The sequence below is a fragment of the Sceloporus undulatus genome, chromosome 2, assembly GCF_019175285.1.
Source record: "Sceloporus undulatus isolate JIND9_A2432 ecotype Alabama chromosome 2, SceUnd_v1.1, whole genome shotgun sequence".
Taxonomy (NCBI): Eukaryota; Metazoa; Chordata; class Lepidosauria; order Squamata; family Phrynosomatidae; genus Sceloporus; species Sceloporus undulatus.
The window spans coordinates 310,058,352-310,086,194 of NC_056523.1; the positions used below are offsets into that span (position 1 = coordinate 310,058,352).

Consider the following 27,843-nt stretch of genomic DNA (forward strand, 5'->3'; position numbering starts at 1 on the left):
GGACAGCTCCTATAATTATTGGACTAAAATGGTTGGATTCGCTGCCCCACACTGGTGTAGAAGCCATTACTCCTAATTTCAGGTAAGGGCTCAAATTAAACATCCACAGATCAGTAATGAAACAGACCCCACATATCCTTTTGAAAAATGAGCGGTAATACTGTATTCAAAGGCCAGGATACAGTGGTATCGTTCTACTGACAGAAGGCAAATCCAGGAAGACGCCATTCCCCAACCTGGTGCACATCCAGTGTGTCTTAGTGTCTTCTAGGAAACTTTGTACACTTTTAGGCAGCAAGGAAGGGGAGAAGAGGGAGAGGATAATGTTTTTGTGGATCATACATCAGAAGGGAAATGGTCTCTTCTTGGATCTTCTGATGGGACCTTTCCCATATCCAATGGGATCCTGGCCAAACACATTAACTCTGGGTGTTTCTACACTGCAGAAATAAAGCAGTTTGACATCACTTTAACTGCCATGGCCCAGTGCTATGGAATTATGGGATTTGTAATTTTGTGAGATGTTTACCCTTCCCTTTCAGAGAGCAATGGTACCCCACCAAACTGCAAACCCCAGGATTCCATTGTGTTGAACCATGGAAGTTAATGTGGTGCCAAACTGATTTATTTCTGAAATGTGGCAGCAGCCTCTATCCATCCTTTTGTTTATTCCAACTAGGAATCTGGTTGAAGTGACATCATATTGAGGATCGAGCAATCTTATTTTCTTCTGCTCCAGAGAATAGGAACTGGAACAATGGATGCAAACTACAGAAAAAGAGATTCCACCTCAACATAAGGAGGAACTTCCTAACAGTGAGAGCTGTTGGACAGTTGAACACACTTCCTCACAGTGTGGTGGAGTCTCCTTCTTTGGAGGTCTTTAAATAGAGGCTGAATGACCATCTGTCAAGGGTGCTTTGATTGTGAGTCCTGCATGGCAGGGGGTTAGATTGGATAGCCCTTGTGGTCTCTTCCAACTCTATGATTCTATGAATCAAGGTGGCTTACAAAAGGAATAAAATTACAGTAAAATCACATATTGGTAAAAAATATACAGTCGGCCCTTCTTATACACGGATTTTTTATACACGGATTTAAGCATACACGGTTTGAAAATGTTCCAAAAAAGTATAAATTTACCTTGATTTTCCATTTTTTATAAGGGACACCATTTTGCTATGTCATTATATGTAATGGGACTTGAGCATACACGGATTTTGTTATACACGGGAGATCTTGGAACCAAACCCCAGCGTATAACAAGGGTCCACTGTATATCTTAATAGTTAACACATATTTATGAATTATCTGCATATGCCATGTTTACCCAAGGTTTGAGATGCTATGAGTTAACCACAGTTAAGAATTACAAAAGGCCACAAAAACCATGGTTAATATGTTTTTATACTTCAAAGGCCCTCTCTGTTTGCAAGATTAAAACAAGTTAATCTTGTATTTTCTCATATATATCTTTCTGGTACAAAACTTTACTCAATGAGAATCTATTTCCCCCTGTTTTCCAGCTTTGGCATTGCTTAAATTGCTAGTGCTGAACTGTTCCCAAATTCACATAACTTAAATAAATATATACCTTCATGTTCTAGTGCAGCAAAGTATTCCTGTTTCATTTTAAGCTTCAATTCTAGCTTCTTTAATTCTTCTGGAGATAAAGGAATTGGTGTAGCATCTGGCACTGGTGGGGAATGAGAGCCTTCAAGGGAAAAGGTTACTATTTATGTCACCTTGGAGTTTTTGGCATAAAGAATATAAATTTAACAAATGTGTAATGCATACAAAGCATTTCAAAATAGTTACAAATACATGGATTCAGAACCTTGAAGATTTAGAGGACTTCTTTAAAGGAGTTCTATTCCATTTTGTGTATAGAGCTAAATTGATTACTGAGGGGCTTTAAACACTTAACATATTTTATTTGGAATAACCTTTCATGAATCAGACACATTTAACACAGTGGGCTGTTACTCCATGAAAGCTTATGTAAAGTAAATGTTTGTTAGTCTTTAAAGTGCCACAAAAATTGTTGGGTTTTGCTGCAGAGTAGATAAAATGAAGCATAAGTGTTTGGACAATACTATCCTTTCAGTACTTGCTAGGTTGCTTTTTTGGGTGGGGAAGATAAATACTCGATTCCACCTTTTAGTGAGTCAAAATATACTTCCTCCTACCACCAGCATTAACACATACACATTCATGGTATGTACAGAGAGCACTACATACACAATTAAGGCAACCAAATTGTAGTGATGGTGCAGCATACACTGAAGTAGAATTTAGAAGATCTCTTCAAATGCCATAGACACGTTGAAAGGCAGAGTTGTAATCCAAAATTAGTTACCATGTGGGAGGTATCATCCAAAATACAAGAAGAGTGACCTTTAAAATCCATGGGAAAGGGTTCTCTTGGTTTCACCATCCTCACAGGCATGTTTGGCAAGGACATAGAAGATAGCCTTCATTGTGGCTACTCCCAGGCTATGGTGGTTCCCTTTCACCAGAGGTCCAGTAGGCCCCCTTCTTTACTATCCTTCTGCCAGCAAGTTAAGAGCTTTTTATTTAGGCAGACCTTTGATAGATTTTTTAATCATATGGCAGAATAGTGTTGAAAGTGGCATGCTGCCTTTTCATCCTGCAAGATTTTAATTAAGTTTTACGAGGGTAAACTTCTCCAAAACTCTGATTTTCCAAAGCAAGAATAGGTCACACGAGTTAGGACCTGGGAGGATGGAAGAACTATGGTCTGTGAAGGGTATATAGTAGATTTGAGAGGGGGGGTGTCTTATTCAGAAATCAGTTTATACTCCCTGAATTAATATTACTGATATTCAGAGATTAGAACGTATTCATCATCTCACAGTATTGTCCAAACATTCAGGTACACTTCTCAAAGGCAGTCCATGAAAAATAAAATCACAATTAGTGGAGGACTGGCTTATCCTGATTTTAAGTGATCTGCCTCCAGAATACCATGTGCTATTGCCATTATCAAACAAATATGGCCTAATGTGCATCAGCTGCTGCTCCTGGCTCCTTTCCCCATGAAGAGAGTGGCAGACACTGTGAGGTGAATATGTCTTTTCCAAAAAGGAGACACTATGAGGAGAATGTGCACAGAAGGTGGGAATAATGATGTATAAAGGCCATTCACCACCATCATATGCACCATCGCACACACTACCAGCGACCTCCTGTTACCTCCTATATCCTGCCCCGATGCCATTCCATTGGACGCCCACCCATATGACCAGTCACACAGTCGCACGTGTGATGCACCGCATGTACAGTGCATAGGTGCATTAGTGTGTCCAGTGACAAACTGGCAAAGCATAATCATGGAGGCCTCCCATACATGCTCCCTTCACCCCATGCCCCCTTGTTGGGCTGTCTGGTTTGTGTATGCAATCATTACATCCATTGCATTATTGGCAATTGTGTTTTTGCTTTGCTGCAGTTCCACACTGGTGCTGGGCTGTTTATATGCTGGTGTACTGATGCACATTTTCCACCTTGAGTCAGAGTATTCCACCTTCTTTTTACTCAGTTTTTAGCCCCGGTGTGTGGCTTCATTTTGCTTTCCACCCATTTTCACCTCATACATCGTCTAAGCAGCCAGATTTCAAAGTGGCTAGAAACTGTTTTATTTGGCCAGTCCGGACAATAACCCCCCCTCCCCCCCGCTACTGGTTTTAGTGTAATGAGTCACATTACTCTTTGCTCCTAAAAGTTTCTTTCTGGGAGTTATTTTGGGGGCTAAATTTGGGTTTTTTTTTTAAGTGTAAGGACCTTTTGAGTAATGCATTAAAATTTACTGCATAAATATTAATGAATAATATTTAAACAAGGGGGACACTGTAAACAATAGCATTCTATGCTATTCATATATGTTTGGTTACAACTGAACTTCTACACAGGGAGAGCTAGATGAGGAGGGGCTCTGTAAAAGCAAACTTTCTTCTACATTTTGCTATTTCTGAGGCTGATAATTTTGCCAGAGACCAGCAAGACCGTCATTAAAAAACAGCACTCCTTTAAAAATATATATACGAACACACACACACACACACACACACACACAGTCACACACAAAATAAGATGTGTTTGTATTAAGCCAGAATCCCATCCAACTCTCATCACTGTACCTTGTTTACTTTTCTTTTTCCCTTTTTTAGAATCTTTTGCCTCCTTTCCTTTGGCCTCTTTTCCACCTTTTCCTTCTTTTCCACCTTTCCCTTCCTTTCCTCCTTTTCCGCCTTTCCCTTTCCCTTTCCCTTCTTTTCCACCTTTTCCAGCAGCGGCTTGTGAAGATTTTAGACGCTCTTTTTCTTTCATTTCTTGCTGAAGGCGCTCTTTTTCTTCCTCTGCCTCAAAAGACTGTATCTCTGTAGTAACCTTAAAATTTAAATAGCCATACTTTAGTACAATTCTCAGGAGAATATTAGCATAACTGTCAAGTAGCAATACGAACAAAACTATGCTTACTTTGCAAGTGATAATAACTAATATTTTTTAAAATGGAAAATTTATATCAAATGGGCAAAATGTAGCTCTGAGGACTGATGTGGTCCCAAGGACCTTATCCCTTACTACTGTGTACCTGCAAATCATTTCTAGCTTATGGCAACCCTCAGACAAACCTATCACAGGATTTTCTTGGCAAAATTTGTTCATAAGGGTATTACCCGTTGTCTTCCACTGAGTCTGAGTGTGTGATTTGCCCAAGGTCACCAATTGGACTCCCCCTGCATGGTTGAACATTAAAAAAAAAAACCACACACCTATTCTTCAAAAGCAGAAGTGGACCTCTGGCCTCTGGCATCTTCCCCTGTCATTTTTTGGGCAGTTAACGTTTCCCTTGCAGGATCTCAACTCAGAAACTGGCCCCTAGACCCATTACAGTTGCCCACCTGTGACTTACTTCATAAACATATACAGTAAATCCAGGAACTCTTCAGTAACCCAGGCTTTCCTTACCATGTTAGAGATTGCTGTTACAACATTGTGCCATGTCTCCATGACTAGCTTGTCATCTGGAACAAAATTAAATATTGCACTTTCAGAAAAGAGGTCTTCCTTGAGTTTTACTGGAATAGCTCTCATTCTTTCTCTATTGACTTCTGGAGAAGGAGATCTGCGAGCAATTGTAGGAATTCTTTAAAAAAAAGGGGGGGGGAGATAAAGAGAAATCAACAACAGTTTTTTCATGCATTTCATTTTCATAATTTGGACTCATGGAGGGGACTTACTCAAAACATTCCATCAGAATGTCAGCAACTGCCAGCTTATCAACAACCTCAGCCTAAAACTATCAACAGAACAAGTTCACTTTCTGGACACCACCATACAGCTACATAATGGGCATCTAAGCACCACACTATACCACAAACCTACGGACCGCTATATGTACTTACATGTCTCAGGTTTTCACCCTGAACACACTATAGTTTATAGCTAAGCTCTCTGATACAATTGCATCTGCTCAGACTCAAAAGACAGGGGTGCCAAACGCATACAATTACAAGAAGTATTCCTCAAGCTATAGTATAAGAGGTAGAAAGAAAGGACAAAAGGAGACAGATAATCTTTTTCTTTGTCACCACTCCATGGTTGTGCATGTGTAATATGCAACTACATACATACATATATATATATATATGCATACATATACATTTGCACGCAAGCAAATATATATTTATGTATTGTGTGCATGAGTGTGTGGGGCTGCAGATATTTACAATGGGTGAAAGGGGTAGATGTGGGATGGATGCCCCATGTACCCTCTCTGTAAATTGTGAATAATTGTTATAAAGAATTATCAGCCTACCTCAATCTGTCACCTTGTAGATGTGCTGGAATATAATGTTATTAATCTCAGAAATCACAGCCCATATGGGATTATGGGATCTGCAGACATGAGACTGGAGAAGAGTGGAATATACTGTTGCTTGTGGAAAGGCAGATAGGTAGGTGTGTGTACTTGTGTGTGAGAAAGAGAAAGGCTACGGGAGTCGGAGAGAGAGATATCTTATATTACCTGCTAATCCTGCCCTCTTCAAGAGGTAGTTCTTTTTCGACTAGTTCTATCAAGGGTATTCTGGTAAACTCAGTGCTGGTCTCTGTTGGAATTTTGCCTTCCATTCCTCTGTAATAGTCATGTAAAAGTCTCTTGGTATCCTGGAAACGATCCACTTCATTCTTCATTATGTATAAGAGAAAGAAACATTTTAATCAAGTATTTCTGCCAACAGCCGAAAGCAATTCTTCAACACAAAGCAATTCCTAAAATATTAAAAGACTACAGGTTTGGTTTTTTTATTTTAATGGATTCACAAAAAGTCCTAATTATCAAATATTTTTAGGCTCCAATACATTTATGTCTCAAATAAGATCCCGTGTAGAATGTGCAGAAGCCCCATGTCTCTTCCTACAGTAAACACAACATACAACTGCTAGGCCCAGCTAGAGTAAATCCCTTGTATCCATTGCTGAACAGTAAATCAATACTTATCTAAGCCCCACACTTTCAACTGATCTGCTCTGGTTGAGACTAGTAACTAGACTCAGATCATAGTAACTAGCTATTGTTAACCCATGCAAGGGATTGCAAGGGTTCAGGCAACTCCATGACATGTTCCTTATCTCTTAACTACAGATGAAGGACGATTGGTGAAGAGTATCTATGTGGGCTTAAAATCCTCTTCTTGTTTGGAATAACATACATTTTTAAAGGTTAAAACTAATGTAACACAGGAGGAGGGTGCATTCTCATGTCTCTATTATATTCACATGTTAAGTGGGAGGTGGATTAATTCCATCTGAAAGAAGAACACAAGAGAGGGGAATTGGATCCTTCTCCTTCTAATCTTAAGACCTCTAGTATTGTTTTTTCTGTTCCATTCTCATTTCTGGTGCGGCGGGATGCTTGGCGCTACTGTGGGTAAATGATGGTGGGAAAGGAGAAAAATTCAGTGCTGTTCTTCTACACATATCTTTTTTACATAAATAAGATGCACCTGGTTTACATATGAATGGTGCATATAGCAATGTCCTCATAATATCTGGTAAGTGAAAGTATTTCCAAACTTCCTAACTGTAGCTTATAATTATGCCCTAATGTATAAAGAAGAGCTGTGTGAAGTGGATTTTTCCAAGTTCACCACACTGAAATCTTTAGAACATAGACAAGAAACAGTATGCACCTGTCATACTGTTTGATTTATTATTAGAACAGATGCCTCTAAATATATAACTGAAAAACAAAAAGTGCATTCATGGGAAAATTCACAAAGCCACAGTCTCAAAAGTAAGGGGAGGGGAGACCACCAGAATGCAAGAATAATCACCTCAAAGGTTGAGGCCTGATTCTCTTTTGCTCAACATTGTACTAGACTTTTGCCAGAATTACTCTGTTTCTCAAATTAGAGAGCAAGTCTGACCTAGAAGCTTCTGTAAGGAGTTGCTGTTACTACCCAGAAGTTGCTGTTACCACCCAGCAACATGGCATCCATATGCTGAATCCTTACCTGACATTCTTCTAGGTACAATTTGTTGCGGTTTTGAGCCCTAACAGCCAGTATCACAGCTTTGGTCTTAAGCTCAGAAATAGATGAGCTGGCCAAATCCAGGGCTGAGGACTGGACTAATTTCACAGAATCACAGCTTTGGCCCCAAGGCTCATATAATCCAACACCCTGCAGAGCAGGAATCCATCTATTATTAAATCTGGAAGCAAATTAAATCCTCTGGAAGCAAAGCCAAGATTCTGCCCTCAATTCAACTGTGGAGCTCAATTATCTCCACCAAACCTGTCCAATGGTATAAAGAGGAGGGAAGGAAAAGAAGCCACCATTGGTATAAAGAGGAGGTATGGAAGAGAAGTCCATTGATATAAAGAGAGGGGAAGGAAGGGAAGCCTGGAGGAAAGCTACAGAAAATTAAAAAAGTATTTTCTCTCAAGTCTGACAGTTGGCCCCTTTAAAGATTCACACTTTTCAAGCAAGGTGGGTAATATTAGGAGATCTAGCCCTTTGTGGTACTGCATCCACTGCATTGCCTTGCCTAAGGGGTTCCCATGAATGGTTCACAACAACCTGATACAGAAAATTCAGTAAGGGTCTATGGGCAATCTATACAGATGTGATAGAGACCGCACGAAGGTTAAATAACTGCTGTCTCATATATGAACTGGTTTCTGCTGCAACCATGTGCCATATAATGCAAATTGTGGTACAGAATTTATCTACATTGTAATACTTGTGTAAATGTTCATCTCCCCAACCAGCATCTCAAGTTGCATAAACAATGATGAACACAACTACACCTCAGCTGGAGACCAACAATACAGTGAACGGCAAGCAACAGGCCACGTAACTGGAAACTGAACCCTGCCAACACGGAAAAATCAGGAGGGTGTCATAGCTTAAGGTTACAGCTGTTTTGCTTTACTTTTAGCTCAGTCAAGGAAACAGGACTAAGCAGGGGGCATCTCTCTCCCATCATTTTACATGAGATGCAACTCCTTCTCCACATGGTCCATTTGCCCTGTATGGTCAAGGATAACCACTGCTGCCTTCTTAAAATGTATATAATGAATATTACTCCAGACCTGCATAAGTGAAAAGATATGGTTCATCAGAAGCCCCATTCGGTCTGGCAACCAGCCATCATTCATGATAGCATAACGCTCTTGCTCAGCTTCCTCCCTTCTGTTTTCACAGATATCCCATAGACGGTCTCTTAGATCCTAAAAAAATATCAAAAATAAAGGAATCCAATTGTCAGAAATGTTTCAGGACCATTCTCCACCCTCCTCACACTGAAACAATTACAGTCAAGCAGCTTTCTAATATTTAGGTTCAAATCGTGAAAGAGGCTCTATATATACCTAGCTATCTGGACAACTTTTGTTTGTACTGTTTTCAACAAAGCTACCAGAGGGACCTATGGTTAGAGAAACTCAGTTGATACCGCAAGTTACCCATCTATATGCTCACAAGGAGCTGGCAATGTGGCTTTGTTGCTTATTCATACTTCTAATTTTCCTATAGGAGGATAGGAGAGTGACAGCAGCAGTGCCAGTGGTCTCTCCTTGCAAAAAGCAGTGGTCTCTCCTTGCAAAAAGCAGAGTGATACAAGGAGGCCAGATATAATTATATTTAGAATGTGATCTTTGTTGCTGGTCTTAATTACTTGGTGCACTACTATTCAGACTGGCATTGATCTGTGAGCTATTGGCTGCCAGTCCAAGGGAAATGTCCAGAAAACTATGTGAATAAAAGAATAACATGGCAGGAATATGGTAGTGGCCCTTAGCACATTAGGGGAAAAATGGTCAATATATCACATCAGACAGTTTGTGAAGCACAGCTCTAGCCTTCTGTCAACACAACATGCAGCTGGATGCTCCATTCCTTCAGCCATTCTACAGAGGAGACTATGTAATTCTGACCAAATAGAGCGCAACAAATATCAATTTATTTTTTAATGATGGTTCTTGTTTTAAATGGTATTTATAAGTATTATGATGAATCACTTGGGTCCAAAACATGCTGCTGAAATAATCCAGTTTGAGACTACTTTAACTGACATGGCTCAATGCTAGGGAATTCTGAGAACCATTGTTTTGTGAGACATTTAGCCTTCTCTATCAGAGAGCTCTGGTGCCACAATAAACTACAATTTCCAGGATTCCCTAGCACTGAGCCAGGGCAGTTAAAGTGGTCTCACACTGGATTATTTCTGCAGTGTGTTTTGCACCATTGTGAAGGCCTACCATAAAAAGTGAGATAAAACCAGGACTTAGTAAAGTTTTTCCTTTTTTTTTACTATACACTATCTTTTACTATGCACTGTTGTCCAAACAGTCATTTTTTCAAGCTCTGATTATAAGCTAATGTTAGCCAAATTCTAGAATCCCCAAGCACACAATATTTTCCAGATGATTGTGAGGATCATCTTCAGAATGGGAGCTAATGCTGAGTAACAAAGCTGGAGTTATTTAGCAGGAACAGTTTCAATTAGGTTATGTGGTCAGATTTATCTGGGGCATTTTGTATCTTGGGAACTTTGTAGAGAGACTTCTGCCTCTTACACCTTTGAAACATTTCTCTCTGTTCCATGTAAATCAAACTAATGACCAATCAGTAAGAAATCATTTTCCATTAAATTTTAGGTTGTCAGTGGCTGTAAAAAAAATATGACGAATATGCCACAACACTTGTTCTCCCTCCTGAGGTTGGCTGACTAGCTTTCTCTCCCATTAAATTTAATCTTCAGCATATATTATAATATTTTGAAATTACAAAAAATGTAAAGATCTGAATACATTTCCATAAATAGTGACACTGTTGGTTGCAATAATTTCTTGCAGTAAATTAAATTTCTTGCAATAAATTAAATAGAGGCTTTTGTTCCCCCATAAATAATGCCTGGAATGTTTCGAATGATATTACTACACTCCTCTTCATTGGGTAGATTTTAGTCCACAAAATTGTTCAGTTGTACAATTCATTTTCCCATTCAGATATTTGGGGGGGGGGGGATGTGACTTGTCCTTATGCTTTCATCTGAGTGGTTTATATTATCAACTGAGAAGCAGACATTTTAGAAAAACAGGCACCTTTCCCCACAATGTGCAAAATGAATCCTATTCAACCAAACCAAACATCACATTTTGCTCCTTTTAGGTCACTCATTGACTCACCAAGCTGCTATATTGAAGGTTACCATACATTTCCCACCCTCCAGTATCTTAAACAGGTGTTGTGGTCAGCAGCCACATTAGCTGTGTGTCTTCAGATATAAGCTTTGAGTAAATCATGTTGCAGGGTTGAATTCTCATGTTTGTTCTCTTTTGTCTTTGTTTTAAGTTAGATTCTTGCACTGATTAGATATTACAGCATAAGAACTTAAGAAGATGGTCTTCCTGCAAAAGGCACAAATGCTCCCATGGACTAGAAGTGCTCTGTCAGTTCATGTAATAACCAAGAAAAATTTATCTAGGTTTTGTACCAGCCTTAGGTATAATGAGCCACAGAATCCAACAGGATTTGGGTTATAACCACCAAACCTAGACAATTCAAGATCTTTTGGGGGGATCTGCTCTGGTGTTGCAACTGATTACAATTCTGAGAATTCTACAGCACTGAGCCATGGTTGTTAAAGAGGTGTCAAACCAGATTATTTCTGCAGTGCAGATGTAGTTTTAGGATTAGGAAGAAATACTTGATAGAATATAGGAAGCTGCCTTATACAGAATCAGACTAGGCCAGTACTGCTGACACTAGAGCAGTGACAGTTCTCTGGGCTGAGGAGGTTTTTATATGAACCAAACTCTAATGTACTATTCTTATTACATTTTTAAAAATGTAATATGGGTATGTGTTATATTTATTTTAAAAGTGTATGTTTTTAGCTGCTGTGGTTGCTACATATATGTACCTTGTCTTTCCTGAATATGATCATGCTACATGCATCCTCCCAAGGTCTAGAGGCACTACTTAAATGTTTTCTCTGTCTACTGGAAGGTTGCAGCAATGCTCCTCTTATTGTATAGTATCTTTTTCAAGAATCAGGTAAGACAGAAGATATTGCAAAAAGTTTAGTTCATAAATAATTCTTATTCCTCTTATAACACTTTCATTTGTGGGGGATTCCAAATGGGAAAAGTTCAGTAAGTAATTCACCACTTTTTGCTGCCACTTACAGTGACTCTTTGGTGTAGTTCTTCTTTAGTTTCATCATCATCCCATAAATCATCAGCCACTGAGTTATAATCTGCTTGCCACTGAGTCACAAATTCTTGCTTGTGGTCAGGGCGTTTCAAGTATTCCTTGAAATGATTTCTGTAAACAGTGGAATGAAAAGAAGGGGAGGCCTTAGTAAATACAGACTGGCAGTAGAAAGCATCTGAGGTATTCCAAAGTAAAAAAAATCTCACTCACCTTATATCTGACAGGTAATAAATAATAACATGTTGTTCAGCTCTGAGGCACCTAAGTGTTGCTTTGATGTTATTCACGTATGTCTTCTCCACAGTTTCCCAATAAGGAACTAAAAATTCAGGCACTTCCTGTTAAGTTTTTTTTTTAAAAGACACATTAGGTAGTAGTATGTGTTCGGTATGTAACAAAGAGACAGTGGCTGAGATCCTATAGCACAGTTTACATTTTGTAGCTAAGTTGCAGAAATGCAACAAAACCCTATTATGGAGTTGTGAATATAAATGCATTAGGGCACTGGCAACAGTGCTGCAATGTGCATTAGGCATTTCTGATGCACACTGGGCGTTCCTCTTGTGCACTTCCTAGCTGGTGTCTGGATGCCCATCACAGAATACTTTGATGCACATCAGTGCTCTTTACACATTAGGCCATGATGCATCAGCCAGTCTCCTGGCTACCATTGAGCAATGGATGCCTGCACATTATAATGTCATGGAAGCACTTAATTAAATTGTTATGTAGAGAGATCTTGTAGCACCTTTGAGACTACCTGAAAGAAAGAAGTTGGCAGCATGAGCTTTCATAGACTTAAGTCTACTTCCTCAGATGTATATGGTGTCTGCATGAGGAAGTAGACATAAGTCTATGAAAGCTCATGCTGCCAACCTCTTTCTTTCAGTTTGTCTCAAAGGTGCTACAAGATCTTTCTACATACTGATTCCACAGATTAACACAGCTATATCTTTGAATTCTAATTAAATAGGGCTATTGTGAAACTATTCATTTCAATTTTGTACATATGTAAGGCCATGTACAAAGATTTATGTCCCAAACAGAATGTCAGCCAATGTGACTAAAAGTTGGGATCAAGAAAGGGCATAAAATACGTTATTATACCACAGTCTGCGTTCCTCTTTCTCACAGTGTCATATTCTTCCAGTTGGGGATGTCGTCTTGGGCTGCTGGAACTGGACTGGGGAAATCTATGTTCAAATCCCCACATAGCTAAAAAGCTCACTCGTAATCCTGGTCCAGTTACTAACCTTTGGCTAACCTACCTCACTGCACAGTTACTGCTGAGGACACATTTGAATTCCTTGGAAGAAAAGTGGGATACAGATATGAGGACTAAACTTTTTTTTAAATCACCCCTATAGTGTATATTCTTAACCAACATAACTTAACTTTATAATTTCCTTGCCTGTTATGGCCCCACCTCCCTAATCAATGGAGGAGAGGACAGACAGATCTGAAGCATAGTGCACAATACAACTGAAGACCATGGCTCTTATGTAACTCTATTTCCATTCAGCTTCAACCTGACACAGGAATGTACAGTCTATCAAGAACTTGTATGAGGTGGATGATAGGGAGATAGAATTTTCTACAAAATTGCCCTGAATGTATTCTGCCTCTGTTACCTAGTTCTCATTTATGCAGGATGCCTGAATCTAGGTTGGACCATTTCAGACAAAAAAGGCCTTCTCATCAGCCTGAGAGTATTCTAAGGCAAAGCTGCCAAATAGTCCTGCCTCCAGATGCCAGCCATGCCAATGTATAGCCCTATGTCAAGAATCACTAGGCTAGATTTGCAAAAATCTTACCTATCTCATGGTCAAAATGGCACTGGAAAGCAAACGAAATAGAGAGAAAGAAGAGAGGAATTGAGGAAGGAAGGAAAGAAGGAAGGAAGGAAGGTAGCCAGACAACCATAATGCAATGCTGGATTTTAGACTGCCATACGTGGGGTAGTGGTTCATCAATATAAACCCATTCAACTGATCCTGGTTTAATTCGAGGTGGTTCTACAGGAGGAGGAGGCAACAAGTCTTCAGGGGAAGCTGACACAGATTTTTGTCCTTTTCCACGTGGAGTACCTTAAAGATATATATATATATATATAGTATTAGTGTCTGGATAAATTTTTACCTAACCACCTTAACAGTTTGCAAGCAATGGTTGCTTTCTTTGAACTCCCTGCTTGATGGTCAGCTACTCTGCTTCAGTATTTCATTCATTAACTGTTTCAATGTTTTATTCATTTATCAAGGTGTGTGTATAGCAGGGACAGTGAATATCTAACCCTCCAGATGTTTCAGATCAAACTCCCACAGTCCTTTACTACTGGCCATACTGACTGAGCTAGGGCGTCTGGAAGTCGAAGTGGAAAAACCCTGGATAGCAAAAATTTCCCTACATGATATAGCATACTATACAAAGTGCTGTCTATCATATAACATACCTATTTTAATGGAATTCCTAAAACCATAGCAAAAAGTGTACTCTATATATTCATGTATAAATCTAGAAATTTTAGTCAAAAAAATGACCCCAAAATATGCATCAACTTATATGTGGGTCAATGTAAGTACTTTACCTTAACTTTTATTTTATTATTTTTTTTTAAAAAGGACCCATCTCCTTCTCTGAATAATAATAATAATATTAATAATAATTTATATTCTGCTTAATCACTTGGAATCCAAGCGGATTACAACAATAAAACAAGATACTGTACAGTTAAAATTCTAAAAAACCCTATCCCTCCCCCACATATAGAGTGGCAAAAGGCAAGAACTTATTCTATCCCAGGAGATCCTAAGGGAAGCACCAACCCTCTCAGTTATGGCACTGCTTCCAGCCTTTCTGAATGCCTAGATGGAAAAATAGTGGCAGCAAAGGATCTTTGACACTTCTCCTCAAAGGAGCACTGAGAGAGTAGTAGGGAATGGTGCCTCTTTTAGGTTATCCCATGATGGAGTAAACTCTGGTCTATTACCACTCAACTCAGGGTATTGTTCCTTTTTTGATAATAATTCATACTGTGCCTTAACTCTTGCCATTACATCCTTTTTGATCAGTACATCTTTCCTTAACTCCACCTGCACTTGATTGCCTCCCCTATACATTGCACAGGCCCTATTTACCATAGTTTCCTTCTCAACCATGAAGCCTTCAGGGTGAGCACAAACAGTTATGCCTTCTGGAATTTTGTAAGTTCTTTGGTAACATCTTCCTTTGCTTCATCATTTGCATCCTTTGTTACAAACCCCTAAATTTTAGGCTCAACCTATCCACAGGTCTTATCAAAATCCATAATTTTGGCCCCAAAATTTGCATATGGCAAAACAGACTCTCATTGAGGCTTTTTGCTTTGTCATTTCAGCTTTCATTTCAGCCAGATGTCACAAGTGGGAAAGGGACTCTTAAACAAAGAGCAAAATCAATCAATCATCAAGGTTTCTTTCTGCTTGGATCGAGAAAGAAATAAACTCCTCTCAACACTGAATAGGGAAATCTGAAAAACATGCTATCACATTACCATAGTGACCCATAAATAAGTTGACCTGGGATTTGGGGCATAAATTTTTAGGCTTATAGACAAGTATGTATGGTGTACAAGAGGTTGACTTACACATGAGTATATATGGTAAGCATTTCCTAATGCTTTTTCCTATAAGATGTTTTAAAAAAATCAATGGCTTTGCATCTTCCCAAAAAACCACCTGTCAATAATCTAGCTAAACTATACTATGAAGATGTGAATAATCAGATGAACTATATTGTGATGTTATACACTTGCATGTTAAAAAATAGTTGGCTGGGTCACTAGTTTTGTTTGAATGGCTTAATATTTAATGTAAATAGCAGCTTTCCAGGACATGTCCTACATTATAACATTTGGTATTATAAAGTATCTGTACTTTGTCACACCAGGGATGAGTGGAAGACCATGTGCTTAATATGTGCAAGAGCCCAAGATCAATTCTTTTTAAAAGAGACCTGGAGTACAATGCAATGGGAAGAACCACCATAACAGCTTGTCAGAGTAGATCAGACTTCCCCAATCTAACGTCTTCAATTTGGTGATTAATCTGCTCCAAAGTGAATAAATTCTGGGAGGATGTAAAAACATGGATAGGCACAATGTCTGGACAAAACTGTCTATCTAAGAGGGATGTTATTATCTGCATTTGCAGAGTTTTGGTGCCACAACAAATTGCAGCTGCCAGAATTCCACTGCATTAAGCTATGGCTATTAAAGTGGGGTCAAACTGGATTATTTCTGCAGTGTGGATGCAGTTTATGATGAATTAAAACTGACTGCAGAGGTTTGTGTGACTCATGCCTTTTAACCATGTGCACATTGTTAATGTGTAAAAAATATGGATGAGAATGTTTTTTTCCAAAAACGTACACCCAGTTCACCTAATTCACTTGCACATGATAACACTGCAGCATGCTAACTCTATGACTATCATTCCTTATACCATTTTTAACAACCCTGAGCACACACCAAGAACAGTGGTAGTGGTTTCCTCCTGACCAACTGTGGGCTGATGAATCACTAGTTGCATTAGCTGGATTTTAAATTTGATTTATCGACTCTTATAAAACAACATAAGCATCTTCTGTAAAACTGCCTCTGGCCACTACATTTTTTTCTTACCTAATCAAAACTTGCCAATACTGTTTCTTAAAAGTATGAAGATGAAAGCAAAAGCTTTCCTCTTGTGTGCTTAGTAGCAAAAGAGTATTAAAAATAAAATAAAATTGTCTTTACCTGGTTTACCTCCTGATTCTTTTCCTTTGCCTGCTTCATCTTTCTTTCTTTTTTTACCTTTAACAGGTGTTTCTGTTGGAGTGGACTCTGTAGGGGAAAACAAGTCATATTTATTTTATTTTTTATAGTACTTACATTGCTCCCCCTGTGTATGCACAAATATGTGTGCATGTGAGAGAGAGGAAGGAAAACTCTTTGAACACAGAGATGCTCAAGCATGGTTTTAAAATCAAGAACAGGCTGTGAAATCATATGCTCACTTCCTCTCAGATGATGATTCTCCTCAGGGTTCCAGCCACATCTGGTCCAACACTTGACATGATTCCAACCTTCTACATAGTTAGCACCAAGGTTCCCATCATATAACCAGAGTTTGATACAAGAGCATAAAGCTTTTACTGTAAACACTTGCTAACAAGCTTTGTTTACGCTGACCATATCTATGGTTGGTGTGGTTATGACTGAGAAGGGAGTTGAAAGTTCTTGGCAGAACTTTTTTACTTGATAACAAAGGTATCATTCTCAAAAATCACCCATTCCCATCCACTTTCCCCCCATCACCACTCCCCTATTTAATGGCCCACCAGAAGCAACTGCATTCTTGATTGTTAGGACCTTACTGCACTTTATCTTTATGCCATGTTAATCTGCTCCAGACATTCACAGTATGGATACAAATTATACTGCAACTAGCTGCATTTCTGCAGTAATGTTGTGATTACCTCTCTCCACACACAGATTTCTCTTCTACTATACATGCACAATACAGGCGTCACAGCCTCCACCCCATCCCATCTCTTAGCTTCATGACTGGTCCTCCCCCCCCCCTTTTTTTTTTTTTTTTGCATTCTTGTCACCATGGCATCATAACAGAAAGAAGTCATGATCGTGCCTAGTGCAGCATGAGATGTTTCAGCATGAGAGACTGACCAGAAAAACAAGGTGGCTACATTGCCCCCACCATTTCTTTATTTCATGTGTGAATGAAACAGCTGCTTCTGATCCTTTTTATTTGCTTGCTTATGTAAACTGCATCTCTTTTTCCCCATGTTGTAGTGCATACTTCAGCATTTTAGGGATTGCTTTGCCATCACAATGTTACAGTGTTTTAGCCTCATGATGTCATTCTATCCACCAAAACAAAAGTAGAAGATGGAGACTCAGAAACAGAGACAGGATCCAAAGATAAAGACTAAGGGGTTCAACAGATCGGCAGTCTGCATGCACAGTAGGGCTGCACTAGGGCTGATCATTTACATGTTCCAAGCCCTTCTTTCTCCGCCGGGGTGCCATCTTGGCACGCACCCTTCCAGATGGTGCATGCCATGATGATGTCCCCCAAACAGCCCTGCGCACAAGGGGTGTCATAACACCGCATCGCTTATGGCACCCCTTCTACGGCGCAAAAAGGAGGGGTTCTTTTTGCTCCGTGCGCAGGCCGTGGTGTAAAGAAGAGTCTGCTTTGAGCCACCTGTCTGTCGAGCACCTTAGATTCTGAGGATGTACATATTCACTAAGATATTATCATGGAATGTTAAAGGACTTGATGGTTTAGTTAAGCGCAATTTTTTTTTCATTATCTTGAAAAGTTAAAGCACAATATTATCTGTCCAGAAGAGACATGAATAAGAAAGGACAAGACTAAATATCTCAAGAACCTAAAATTGGGCCAAAAATATGTATCAACATCCAAGAAAAGAAAAAAGGGAGTGATGTTGTGTATTAAAGACGGGTACGAAGTTAAAGAAATTTTGAACACTCTGAATGGTCATTTTATAGGAATGCAGGTACACCTGCAAGGGAAAAAAGACACTAGTCATAGGAATATACACCCCCTTAGAGAACAAAGGCAAATTATATTGAGAATTAATTAACAAGTTAAATGATTTAAATTTTTTATCAGCAATCTTGATGGGGGATTGGAGTGAGGTTATTGACTCCAATTTGATAGATCCCCAATACTAGACAAGATTAAAATTATACAGAAACAGGTCTCTTTGATAATGACAGAAGAAATAAATACAAAATTAAAATACACCTGGCAAAGAAATTTTGAACATGCAGATAAACTGGGGAAATGTTTGGCATTCAAGCTGAGGAAAGAAAGAGAAAAGAAAATGATAGTTGAATTTCAAAAAGGAGAGAAAGTATATTCAGATCAAGAGAAATTAAAACAAATTTTATTTGACTGTTATTCACAAATATATAAAAGAGAAGATATACAAGGATAAGTCATAGAAAAGTGTTTGAGTAGCAAAGTAATCCTGCCACTTAATGAAGATAAAAAAGAGATTCTAAACAAAAAAATAATGACACAAGAAGTATTTGATGCAATTCCGAGATATAAAGCTGGAAAATCTCCAGGGCCAGGTGGCTTTTCTTCAGAGAAACAACTGCTTCTGATCCTTTTTATTTGAGCACTTCTGTAAACTGCATCTCTTTTTTTTCCATGTTGTATGTAGTGCATATTTCAGCATTTTAGGGACTGTTTTGCAATCACGACGTTATAGTGTTTTAGCATCATGATGTGATTTTATCCACCAAAACAAAGCAGCACAGTATGATTCAAACAGTACAAATCCTGTTGGATCCTACTATATATCACTCCGCCCCCATTAAATTGTTTAATATATGCTACAGATGTTAGTGTGGCAGAATAGGAGGGATCTTTAAACATGCCAACTTGATCTTCTTGGAACAAGTATCAGAAGTAGTCTGTGGACCACCTGCTCAAATCTCCTGAGGAATTTCAAGGGAGGAACTAACTGGCCAGACCCTCAACCTGCCCACAGCCCACCGAGTCATGGAATTCTCACAGAACAAAGCAGGATCAGAGCTTCACGTTGAAAAAAACTATTGTTTGGAAGCGAGGTAGCCATTAAAGGATTATTTCCAAAGGGTAAAAATGTGGGTTTGCAGTGGTGGTACTACAGTATGGCACATAGAATCATAGAATCGTAGAGTTGGAAAGAGACCGCAAGGACCATCCAGTCCAACCCCCTGCCATGCAGGAAATCTAAATCAAAGCATCCCCGACAGACGTCTATCCAGCCTCTGTTTGAAGACCTCTAAGGAAGGAGACTCCACCAGTACATCAGTCTTACTCCCAGTGCTGCTTCACTGGTATGCCATCGTATTGTCATAAAGCGTAAAGCTCTTAGTAAGTAATTCCCTACCCAAAAATTTCAGGCAGTATTTCTCTCATTCTAGCAGTAAAGTGTTACTTATAGGTTACTCTTAAAATAATAAGCAATGAGTAAGTCACCTGCTCTCAGCCTCAGAGGAAAGTAAGACTTGTTCAGAGGAGGTTTGTCATTGCCTTCACCTGAAGCTGAGAGCATGTGACTTGACAAGATTACCCAGTGGGTTTCATGGCCAAGCTAGGAACCGAACCCTGTTACTGAGAGTCACAGGCCTCAAACAGACGTCCTAAAAGGGATGCTGTCAGGCCAATCTGGGGGTGAACTGTGGCCACTGAATGTGGTCCAAAACTGGCTGTGAAAGGAACGGTTTCCTTCTGCTCCTTTTTGTGACCTGTTGAGGATGGTGGCAGGAGGCACCCTCGGGACTGCGACATCTGGTTGCCATGGTCCTGCAGTAGTCCTGGGGTGATTGGGGCGGGAGTGGCCTCTGGCTTTAACCACTACAACACACTGGCTCTCTTAAACCTGCCAATACAGCTATTAAATTCAAGCTACAATTATTTACAGTATGTTTATGTCTCACCAACCTTTAGATACTTTAGTGTCTGCCGGAGAAGCTGGGGGTGGCATTTGAATTTCTACAGGGGGACTGGGAGCTATTTCTTCCACCTTCTCTGTAACAATGGCATGGTCCTCTTCTTGTGGCAAGGGAGGCATCGCCTCTTCTAGTTTCTCAGCTTCTCTCTTTTCTTTTTCTTTTCCTGCAGTATAACATCAGCAACAAAGCATATGAAAATCAACAACAAGCCTAGATATAATGATATTTCTCCCATATTGCCTGAAGACTACTCGAAAATTATTCACCAGGATAACAGAATTCCCCCCAACCACTCACCAGGTTATATTTTTATGCACAAGTAAGAGTAAAATCCAGCCAGAACATCCCTGTGTTCATATTTTTTTAACGGAGAATCCTTTTTATGAGTAGTGGGAGTTGGGATTATCTACAGGACTCTACTGTGTATAACAATTTTATTTATCCAGTAGGAAAAAAAGATGGATATACTGTATAAATATTATAAAAGAATTTGGGATGAAAATAATATTCACTATTATGTGCTTCCTGCTTGAAAAATGGGTCTCCTGACATTTGAGAAGCCCTGTCAGTGAGAATAACAGAGCATTGAGACTTAGACAGTTTTTCAAATTTCAAATGTCATAAAATGTTCTGAGGGAGTCTTATGCACAAAGAAAAGAAAAGAAAAAGAAAAAACACTTCTGTACTAAGAAAATGAATTTCCTAGCAGGAAACAGTGGGGGTGAGTTGTACAGGAAATCTGTTTTCTACACACATACAAAGAAAAATCAAGTGTTTTTCTGTAAAGAAAGATTGCCTAGAAGACTTAAGAGCCCTTGAATACCAGGGACAGTACTGTGCAGAAATATTCATTTTCTCCTGCAAAGTGAAAAAAAGCAACATTAATTATTCATCCTTGCATGTGAAGATGAAATAATAAAAGATTTACATTCCTAAAGGGAATAATGAGGTAATACAAAGACATTATGATTAAATGGCTCCCAGTTAAAAGATCTTAATGGGGAAACAGTTGCTTCCATACAAACTTGCAAAATAAGAACAAAGTTCCTGCCTTTAGAACTTTGCCAAGATGAACTAAAAGCAATAATTTTGAATCATCATCATCATCATCATCAATGTGTGGCTAATTCGCAAAGAGAAAGAATGTACAACACCCAAAAGCCTTATTTTTATATTGTTGAAAAAATAAAGAATCCTGTGGCATCTTAAAACCTAACCAAGTTATTATAACATGAGCTTCCATAGTTTATAGCACACTTCATTGAATGGATGAGGTATTATCTGGATTTTTAGGTAAATATATGGTAAACCTTGCTAGGTTTACAGAACTTGAAAACATTAAGTGCTACTGCTTATACATTAATGTTAAATAGAGAAAAATAAATAAATTTGGTAATATTAAGCCACTGGGTGTGTTTGTATTTTTTTTTTAAAAAAAAGAACTGATTTGTTAAGTAAGTATCACCAAATTAAAATATATATAATACAGTTACTAAAAAGTGATCAGTAACTAATTAAATAAACAAGAAACAATAATTGGTATTGTAAGGTCACTACCACTTGATGATTAAAATAATGAATTTTAATGAATAATGAATGTTGAATATTTTAATGAACCTGGGTGACAAATTAGTTTTTGAAGAAATAATTCTGTTTTTGAAAGGTTTATTTTTGAAATAGATTTAACAACCCAGTAATGGAGGTTAACTCTTCAGGTTAAGCAGAAGAACTGGTTGCTTTATCACTCATGCTACAGAAATTATTTAGCTACATCACTGTATCTGAAAAGTAAGGTTGGATCCCTTGATGGAAAGCCTTGTAGACTTTCCTACTGCAAAGGAATAATAAGAGAATTTCAAAATATTCTGAAATATTTTCTTTTATACATTATTGGTCTGACAATGAAAAGCAGGTTCAAGCCTTGGCCTGGCAAGTTTGAATGCAAATTACAACCTAGTTGTATCCAAAATACTTTACAAAGGTAAAGTAAAGAATATCCTGGGTGGAAATGTTCACATGTTGGCAACAAGTAATGCTGATTTTGACATTATCTTTAAAATTTCAGCCAGATTACTGAAAATGCTTCAATATACAGTATATATTTGCCTGAAACAGTTAAAATTCTATTGCTTACTTCTATTTTCAATTTTAACAAGTTCTTCCACTATAATTTGTTTCACCCTTTGACACATAAGATTCTCTTCCACCTCTGCGTTGACTTTTATCAGTATATTTTGCTGCTCAGCGTAACAGGATTCTAGTTTTGGCCATGTTTCCAGGAAACGTACAAGTCTGTGAAATAAAGACCATGCAAAATTGAGGTATTTTTAAAAAATGGAATTCACAATACAAATGACAAGGACTAATTAAAAACATATATGTATTTGTTAAATATAATTTAAGACAAAAAACTGGAACAAAAATATGGAAAAATATTGTTCTATATGATTACAGCTGGGAGAATGATTTATGCTCAAAAATGGAAAGGGAAAACATTACTGAATGTGAATGACTGGTTGATGAAACTATATGATATTATAGAAATAGATAAGTTGGTGTATTTAATTAAAAAGAAGCCTATGAGTAAATTTGAAAAACAATGGAACCCCTGGATAATATTCTTGAAATCAAGGTGGGGAAATGACTTTACAATTGGATTGGAGTAAGTGAAGTCATAAAAACCGATATAATGCAATAAAAATAGATGGACCTTATAATCATGTATTGACTATAGATACTTCTTAATATCTGAAGTATAATTATGTTTAGTTTATTTGTAAATACTTTTCATAGTTTACATTATCTGGTGATCATAATGTAGTGCATATTAACAGAAAAACTCAAGAGAAAAAAGGAAGGAAAGGATATAATATTGGCTTTTTTAATACATTGAATTATATATACTGCTCTGAACTTTTGTATATAATCTGTTTTTCTTTTACTGTTTTGTTTTAATTTTTTTATAAATCAATAAAGAATATTAAAAAATATATATATTGGTTGTGTGCTAATATGATGAGAAGACACAGCCCAGTCAGATCAGACCAAAGACGTATCTAGTCCAGTATGCTGATCCCACAGAAAAGAGAAGATGCCTACAGGCAGCTCATACAATAAACCAAGAACTCATATTTTGCTAAGAAAGGAATGGATATGTGGCCTGGGGCTTCATGCATACCTCCTCACTGTTTTTGTGACCCTTGACTGCTTCAGATTCCCCACAGAAATGAATTGCCTCCTCTGAAGACCTCAGGAGTGGCAGTTCACCTTTTAAACAGATTGCAAGCTCCTTGCACTACTTAATATTTTTAATGCTTGTTTTCCAAAACAACAAGATGATAAGGAGGGAACAATGACCAGAATGGTATGAAAGTATAGACGAGGGGGACTTTTCAGTTTTGCAAGGTAGCTGAAGGCTCTTCCATCCCAACCCACTTTCAAACATTTAAAAATGCTACCAAGTGCTCCAAAACCCTAGCTGTTCATGCTTTATTTATTTATTTATTTACTTTATTTATCTATTTATATCCCGCTCTTTTCCCAGAACTGGCTCACAACATTAAAAGAACAATACAGTTAAAAACATTAAAAAGTGAATTAAATTTTTACAATACTAAAATAGATTGGTTATTAAAGAATGAAAATACAGTTAAAAAGTTAAAATTGTTTAGAACACTTAAAACCTGCCTTTTGTTTTAACCTGGTGGTGGAAGGTCAATGAGGAAGGGGCTATTCTGATCTCCCTAGGAAGGGAGTTCCACAGTCCAGGGCAGCTACGGAAAGGCCCTTTCTGGCGTCTCCACCAACCATGCTTGTGATGGGGGTGGGACTGAGAAAAGGGCCTTTTCAGAGGATCTCAAAGCCCGGACTGGCTAATGCTTCTAGGAACAACCTTATAGCAACATGCTCTAGGGTATCTAGGGTTTCATTTTCAACTGAAACTGAGCTTCTAGCTGCCATCAAACTACTGTTTGGCATTTGAAACAGGGTGGGCAACAAGTCAGCCACTGGTGACATTATGCATCCATCTGGGTTGAGACTTCCCATCAACTTCCATTAATTGGGGGAGGATATCCAAAATGATAACTTCTGGAAGCCTACCTGAGAAATAATTCGCTTTCTTTTCTTTTTATTTAAAGGTGCATCCTAATGTTTTATTTCTCCCTCCTTATTGAAAAAGGAATTTTACAAAACTGGCATTGAAAAATGATAAATATCCCCACTCAAAAGTAATACAGTTTTCTTTCCTTTTCCAAGTACTACTTTTGCAGGAAATTAATGGTGTGACAAAATGGGATTCTGCCATTCCTCTCAAAAGCTTATGTTTCCGTCTCTTTTCCATTTAATCATCACACACAATCCTGTGTTTAGGTCAGGCAAAGAGATGTGGTTAACCAAAAGACATTCAGTAAGATTCATGGGATTTGAAGCCAGCTCTACCTAACCCGTAGCCTGACGACTACAGGAGGGGAGAGCAACAGCACAAAAAATGAAGGATATTCCCCCACATCCCCATTCAGCAGGCTGCAGCAAAACACTTGGCATGAAGAGAAGTGATGTTACCTCTGGTTTCACTTGCCATTTTTCCCTGGCATGTAGGAATTTGGGGTCTTGGGGGTTAGTAAGAAGGATATGAGATGTGTTGATGGAGAAGAGTTCTGTGGATAACGTGGATCGCTAACAAGACAAATACAGTGTGCCTGTGTCATACACATATGCTGGAAGCCACGCTGGAAAATGCCTCGCGCGCCCCGGAAGAGGTAATGGGGCATGTGCCTGCAGTGCGCATGGCAACATGCGGCAGGCACAAGCCCCATTACTTCTAATGGGGCTCGAGCTTACGCGTTTTTTCTTTTACGTGGCGGAGGGGGGGTGGTTCCAGAAAAGTTCTCCGGGGAAGAGAAGGGCTGATTGTACATGGGTCCCATAAGAAATCAGCCCTGAATTCTCTCTAGTAGCTAAGATGAGTAAACTGAGGCTGTTATGCTTTGGCAATATCATGAGAACACATGACACTAGATAAGACTTTAATGCTAGGTAGAGGGCAGTAGGAAAAGAGGAAAACCACATTCCAGATGGACAGACTCAATCAAGGAAATCACAGCCCTGACTCTACAAGAGCTGAACAGTTCAGTGGAGGGAAGGGTGGAGGTCTCTTGTTCATAGGGGTACCATCAGTCAAAGTGAACTTGACAGCAGTTAATAATAAAAAAATAAGGAGGAGGAAACAGTAATATTTTTGTTGTCACTTTGGCATTTCTGTTCTATTTTAGGCTGAAAACTCACCCTATTTTTAAAAATATGACTGGGTCATACTCTTTCCACCCCTCCGCTATACTATACCAAATTTGCATGCTTGTGACTAACCTGTGCTGAATCTGGCCTCTCACTGAAGCTGCCTTTTCTCTTCTCTGGAGTTCAGCATCTGACACCTGATCACCTCGTTCATTTTCATTTTGATAGGAGTCCATTGCTGTATGAAAAATATCACAATCATTTCTTGAAAACAATGTACTGGCAGAACAATAGCTACATGGTTTCATGCGGGCCTAGAATCATGGGTCCCTCAGCTATAGTTGGACTGCAATTGCCAGTCTAAGCCAGAATAGACAGCATCTTGTAGCCAGTAAATTGACTGAACCAGCAAACACAGACACTGTTAGCTATTGGCAATCCTTAGAATGGGTGATAAAATGCCAGCATAACAGATAGAGTTTTATTCTTGGAACAATGACAATAGCTAAACTGAATGAATGTACTACAATTTATCGTGCTAGAAGCTTTTTAGGTACTGCAGTATACAATTGGATGCTCATATTCACTCGTTTCCCTCTTGCAAATTTGATGATTTGCAGATTTGATTGATATGTTCTCTCTAGGAATGATTTGTTGGGTAAAATGACCCTTTAAGATGTTACAAAATAATTATATGGCTGTAAATGGTGAGGAACACCAGGTATCAATCCTTAGTTGTTAGTAATGTATATAAGGACTCTGAAACCCAGAGCAGGTGTGGGTTGAAGATATAGGATTGGAGAGAGGAGTTGGTGTGCTAGTTTGAAGAATGTGGATTGTAAATATATCATACAGTGTATGTTGACAGAATTCAGAGCTTTTGTTGTATATATTGTACGTATTGCAACAAGAAGATAAAAGCCTCCATGTATGTGCCTCATTTCAGGTTGGTCAGTGGCTTGTTGCCAAATACTGCAATACTACATACTGGGTTGTGCTTCTGCACTCTGCTGTGAGCTACTGTTGAGGTCAAGCAATTCAGACAGTGCTGAACGTTGGCACCTCTGTTTGGGCCTAGTTTTTGTCACTGCACACTTGCAGTACACAAGAGGAGAGCAAACATGAGTCTGTGGTCAACTTCTGTTAGAAGCTGACCACAGAGTCACAGTGGAGGACCAAGAGAAGTATTCCCTCAGGGTTTTTTTAATGAAAAAAAAAACCAACATTTGTGTTCTTTATTTATATTTATTTATATTCATGGTTTCTCCACTTTTGCATGAGGGTGCTCCTCTCCTTACCCATGTGAATGTGGAGAGCCAACTGTATTTAAAATGCTATAAAATACTGAAGTGTATGTAAACGCCTTTACAAAATGTATCAGTGCCCTCAACTGATGAAATATGAGTTATGATGCCTCTGTACTGTGTACATCATTCATAAGAATATTAAACTTACATCTCCCAAATGCTATGCGGTCCAGCACAATGGAATCCGAAACATCTAACAAAATGGCAAAGTCAAGACCAGGTGGATGCACGGGTGGTTCTTTTGGAGCTGCTGGATCTATAACCAAACTGTGTTTTTTCAAGACTTTAGCGTTTGCTTCTGCCTGGTCTGGATCTCTCCCAGTCAATGCTTTTTCAAGCAGTTTGGCTTGATTCAGTGTCATTGGGAATCCATCCATGATCCAACCTTTTTCTGGTGGCAATCGACTAAAACAAAAACAGAACCAGATTCACTAAGCATTGCACCAGCTATCACATTATTTTCCCTCTTATCATTATTAGATCCTAAAATAGACCACCCAAATATTCTAAAATTCCTAGGAGTATAAAAGAACAAATATGAAGATATCAATTCTGTTGATTTACTTTAAATCATAAATGTATGATTTATGCTAACAAGACCCATATTTCAAAATCCAAAAAAATGTAGCCCTCCTCTCACTAACCAGGTTATTTACACTTAAACTTGGGTTTTCTACCAAATCTTTGTCATAGGGCAAACTGAGAAAAGCACAAATTACCTCAAACCTGGGATGGTAACAACTATCCAACAACAACAAAGGTCTGGAAACCATTCCCTATGAGGAGCAACTTAGGGAGCTGGGTATGTGTAGCCTGGAGATGAGAAGGTTAAGAGGTGATATAACAGCCCTGCTGAAATATTTGAAAGGATGTCATACTGAAGCAAATTTGGTTTTTGAAGCTCCAGAGAAGAGGACTCAGAGCAATGGATTCAAACTACAGGAAAAGGGATTCCACCTAAACATTCGGAAGAAATTCCTGGCAGTGAGAGCTCTTTGACAGTGAAATATGCTGCCTCAGAGTGTGGTGAAGTCTC

General features: G+C 38.6%; 1 protein-coding gene across 8 annotated transcripts in view; it reads right to left on the reverse strand.

Annotated features, from left to right (window-relative positions):
* SPEF2 (sperm flagellar 2) overlaps nucleotides 1-27,843 on the reverse strand; it is a 128,119-nt gene that overhangs the window by 42,820 nt on the left and 57,456 nt on the right. For all 8 annotated transcript variants that reach the window (XR_006102093.1, XM_042450987.1, XM_042450989.1 and 5 more), the window contains 13 exons: nucleotides 26,956-27,212; nucleotides 25,633-25,738; nucleotides 22,400-22,557; nucleotides 20,255-20,428; nucleotides 16,525-16,611; nucleotides 13,704-13,837; nucleotides 11,961-12,088; nucleotides 11,723-11,861; nucleotides 8,624-8,761; nucleotides 6,053-6,213; nucleotides 4,993-5,170; nucleotides 4,161-4,410; nucleotides 1,595-1,714 (listed from right to left, as the gene is read on the reverse strand). Coding sequence is in view for 7 of the 8 variants with exons in the window: in XM_042450987.1 (XP_042306921.1) it covers nucleotides 1,595-1,714; nucleotides 4,161-4,410; nucleotides 4,993-5,170; nucleotides 6,053-6,213; nucleotides 8,624-8,761; nucleotides 11,723-11,861; nucleotides 11,961-12,088; nucleotides 13,704-13,837; nucleotides 16,525-16,611; nucleotides 20,255-20,428; nucleotides 22,400-22,557; nucleotides 25,633-25,738; nucleotides 26,956-27,212 (2,030 nt within the window). In the remaining variant the exon portion in view is untranslated. The remainder of the gene's footprint in view (nucleotides 1-1,594; nucleotides 1,715-4,160; nucleotides 4,411-4,992; nucleotides 5,171-6,052; nucleotides 6,214-8,623; nucleotides 8,762-11,722; nucleotides 11,862-11,960; nucleotides 12,089-13,703; nucleotides 13,838-16,524; nucleotides 16,612-20,254; nucleotides 20,429-22,399; nucleotides 22,558-25,632; nucleotides 25,739-26,955; nucleotides 27,213-27,843) is intronic.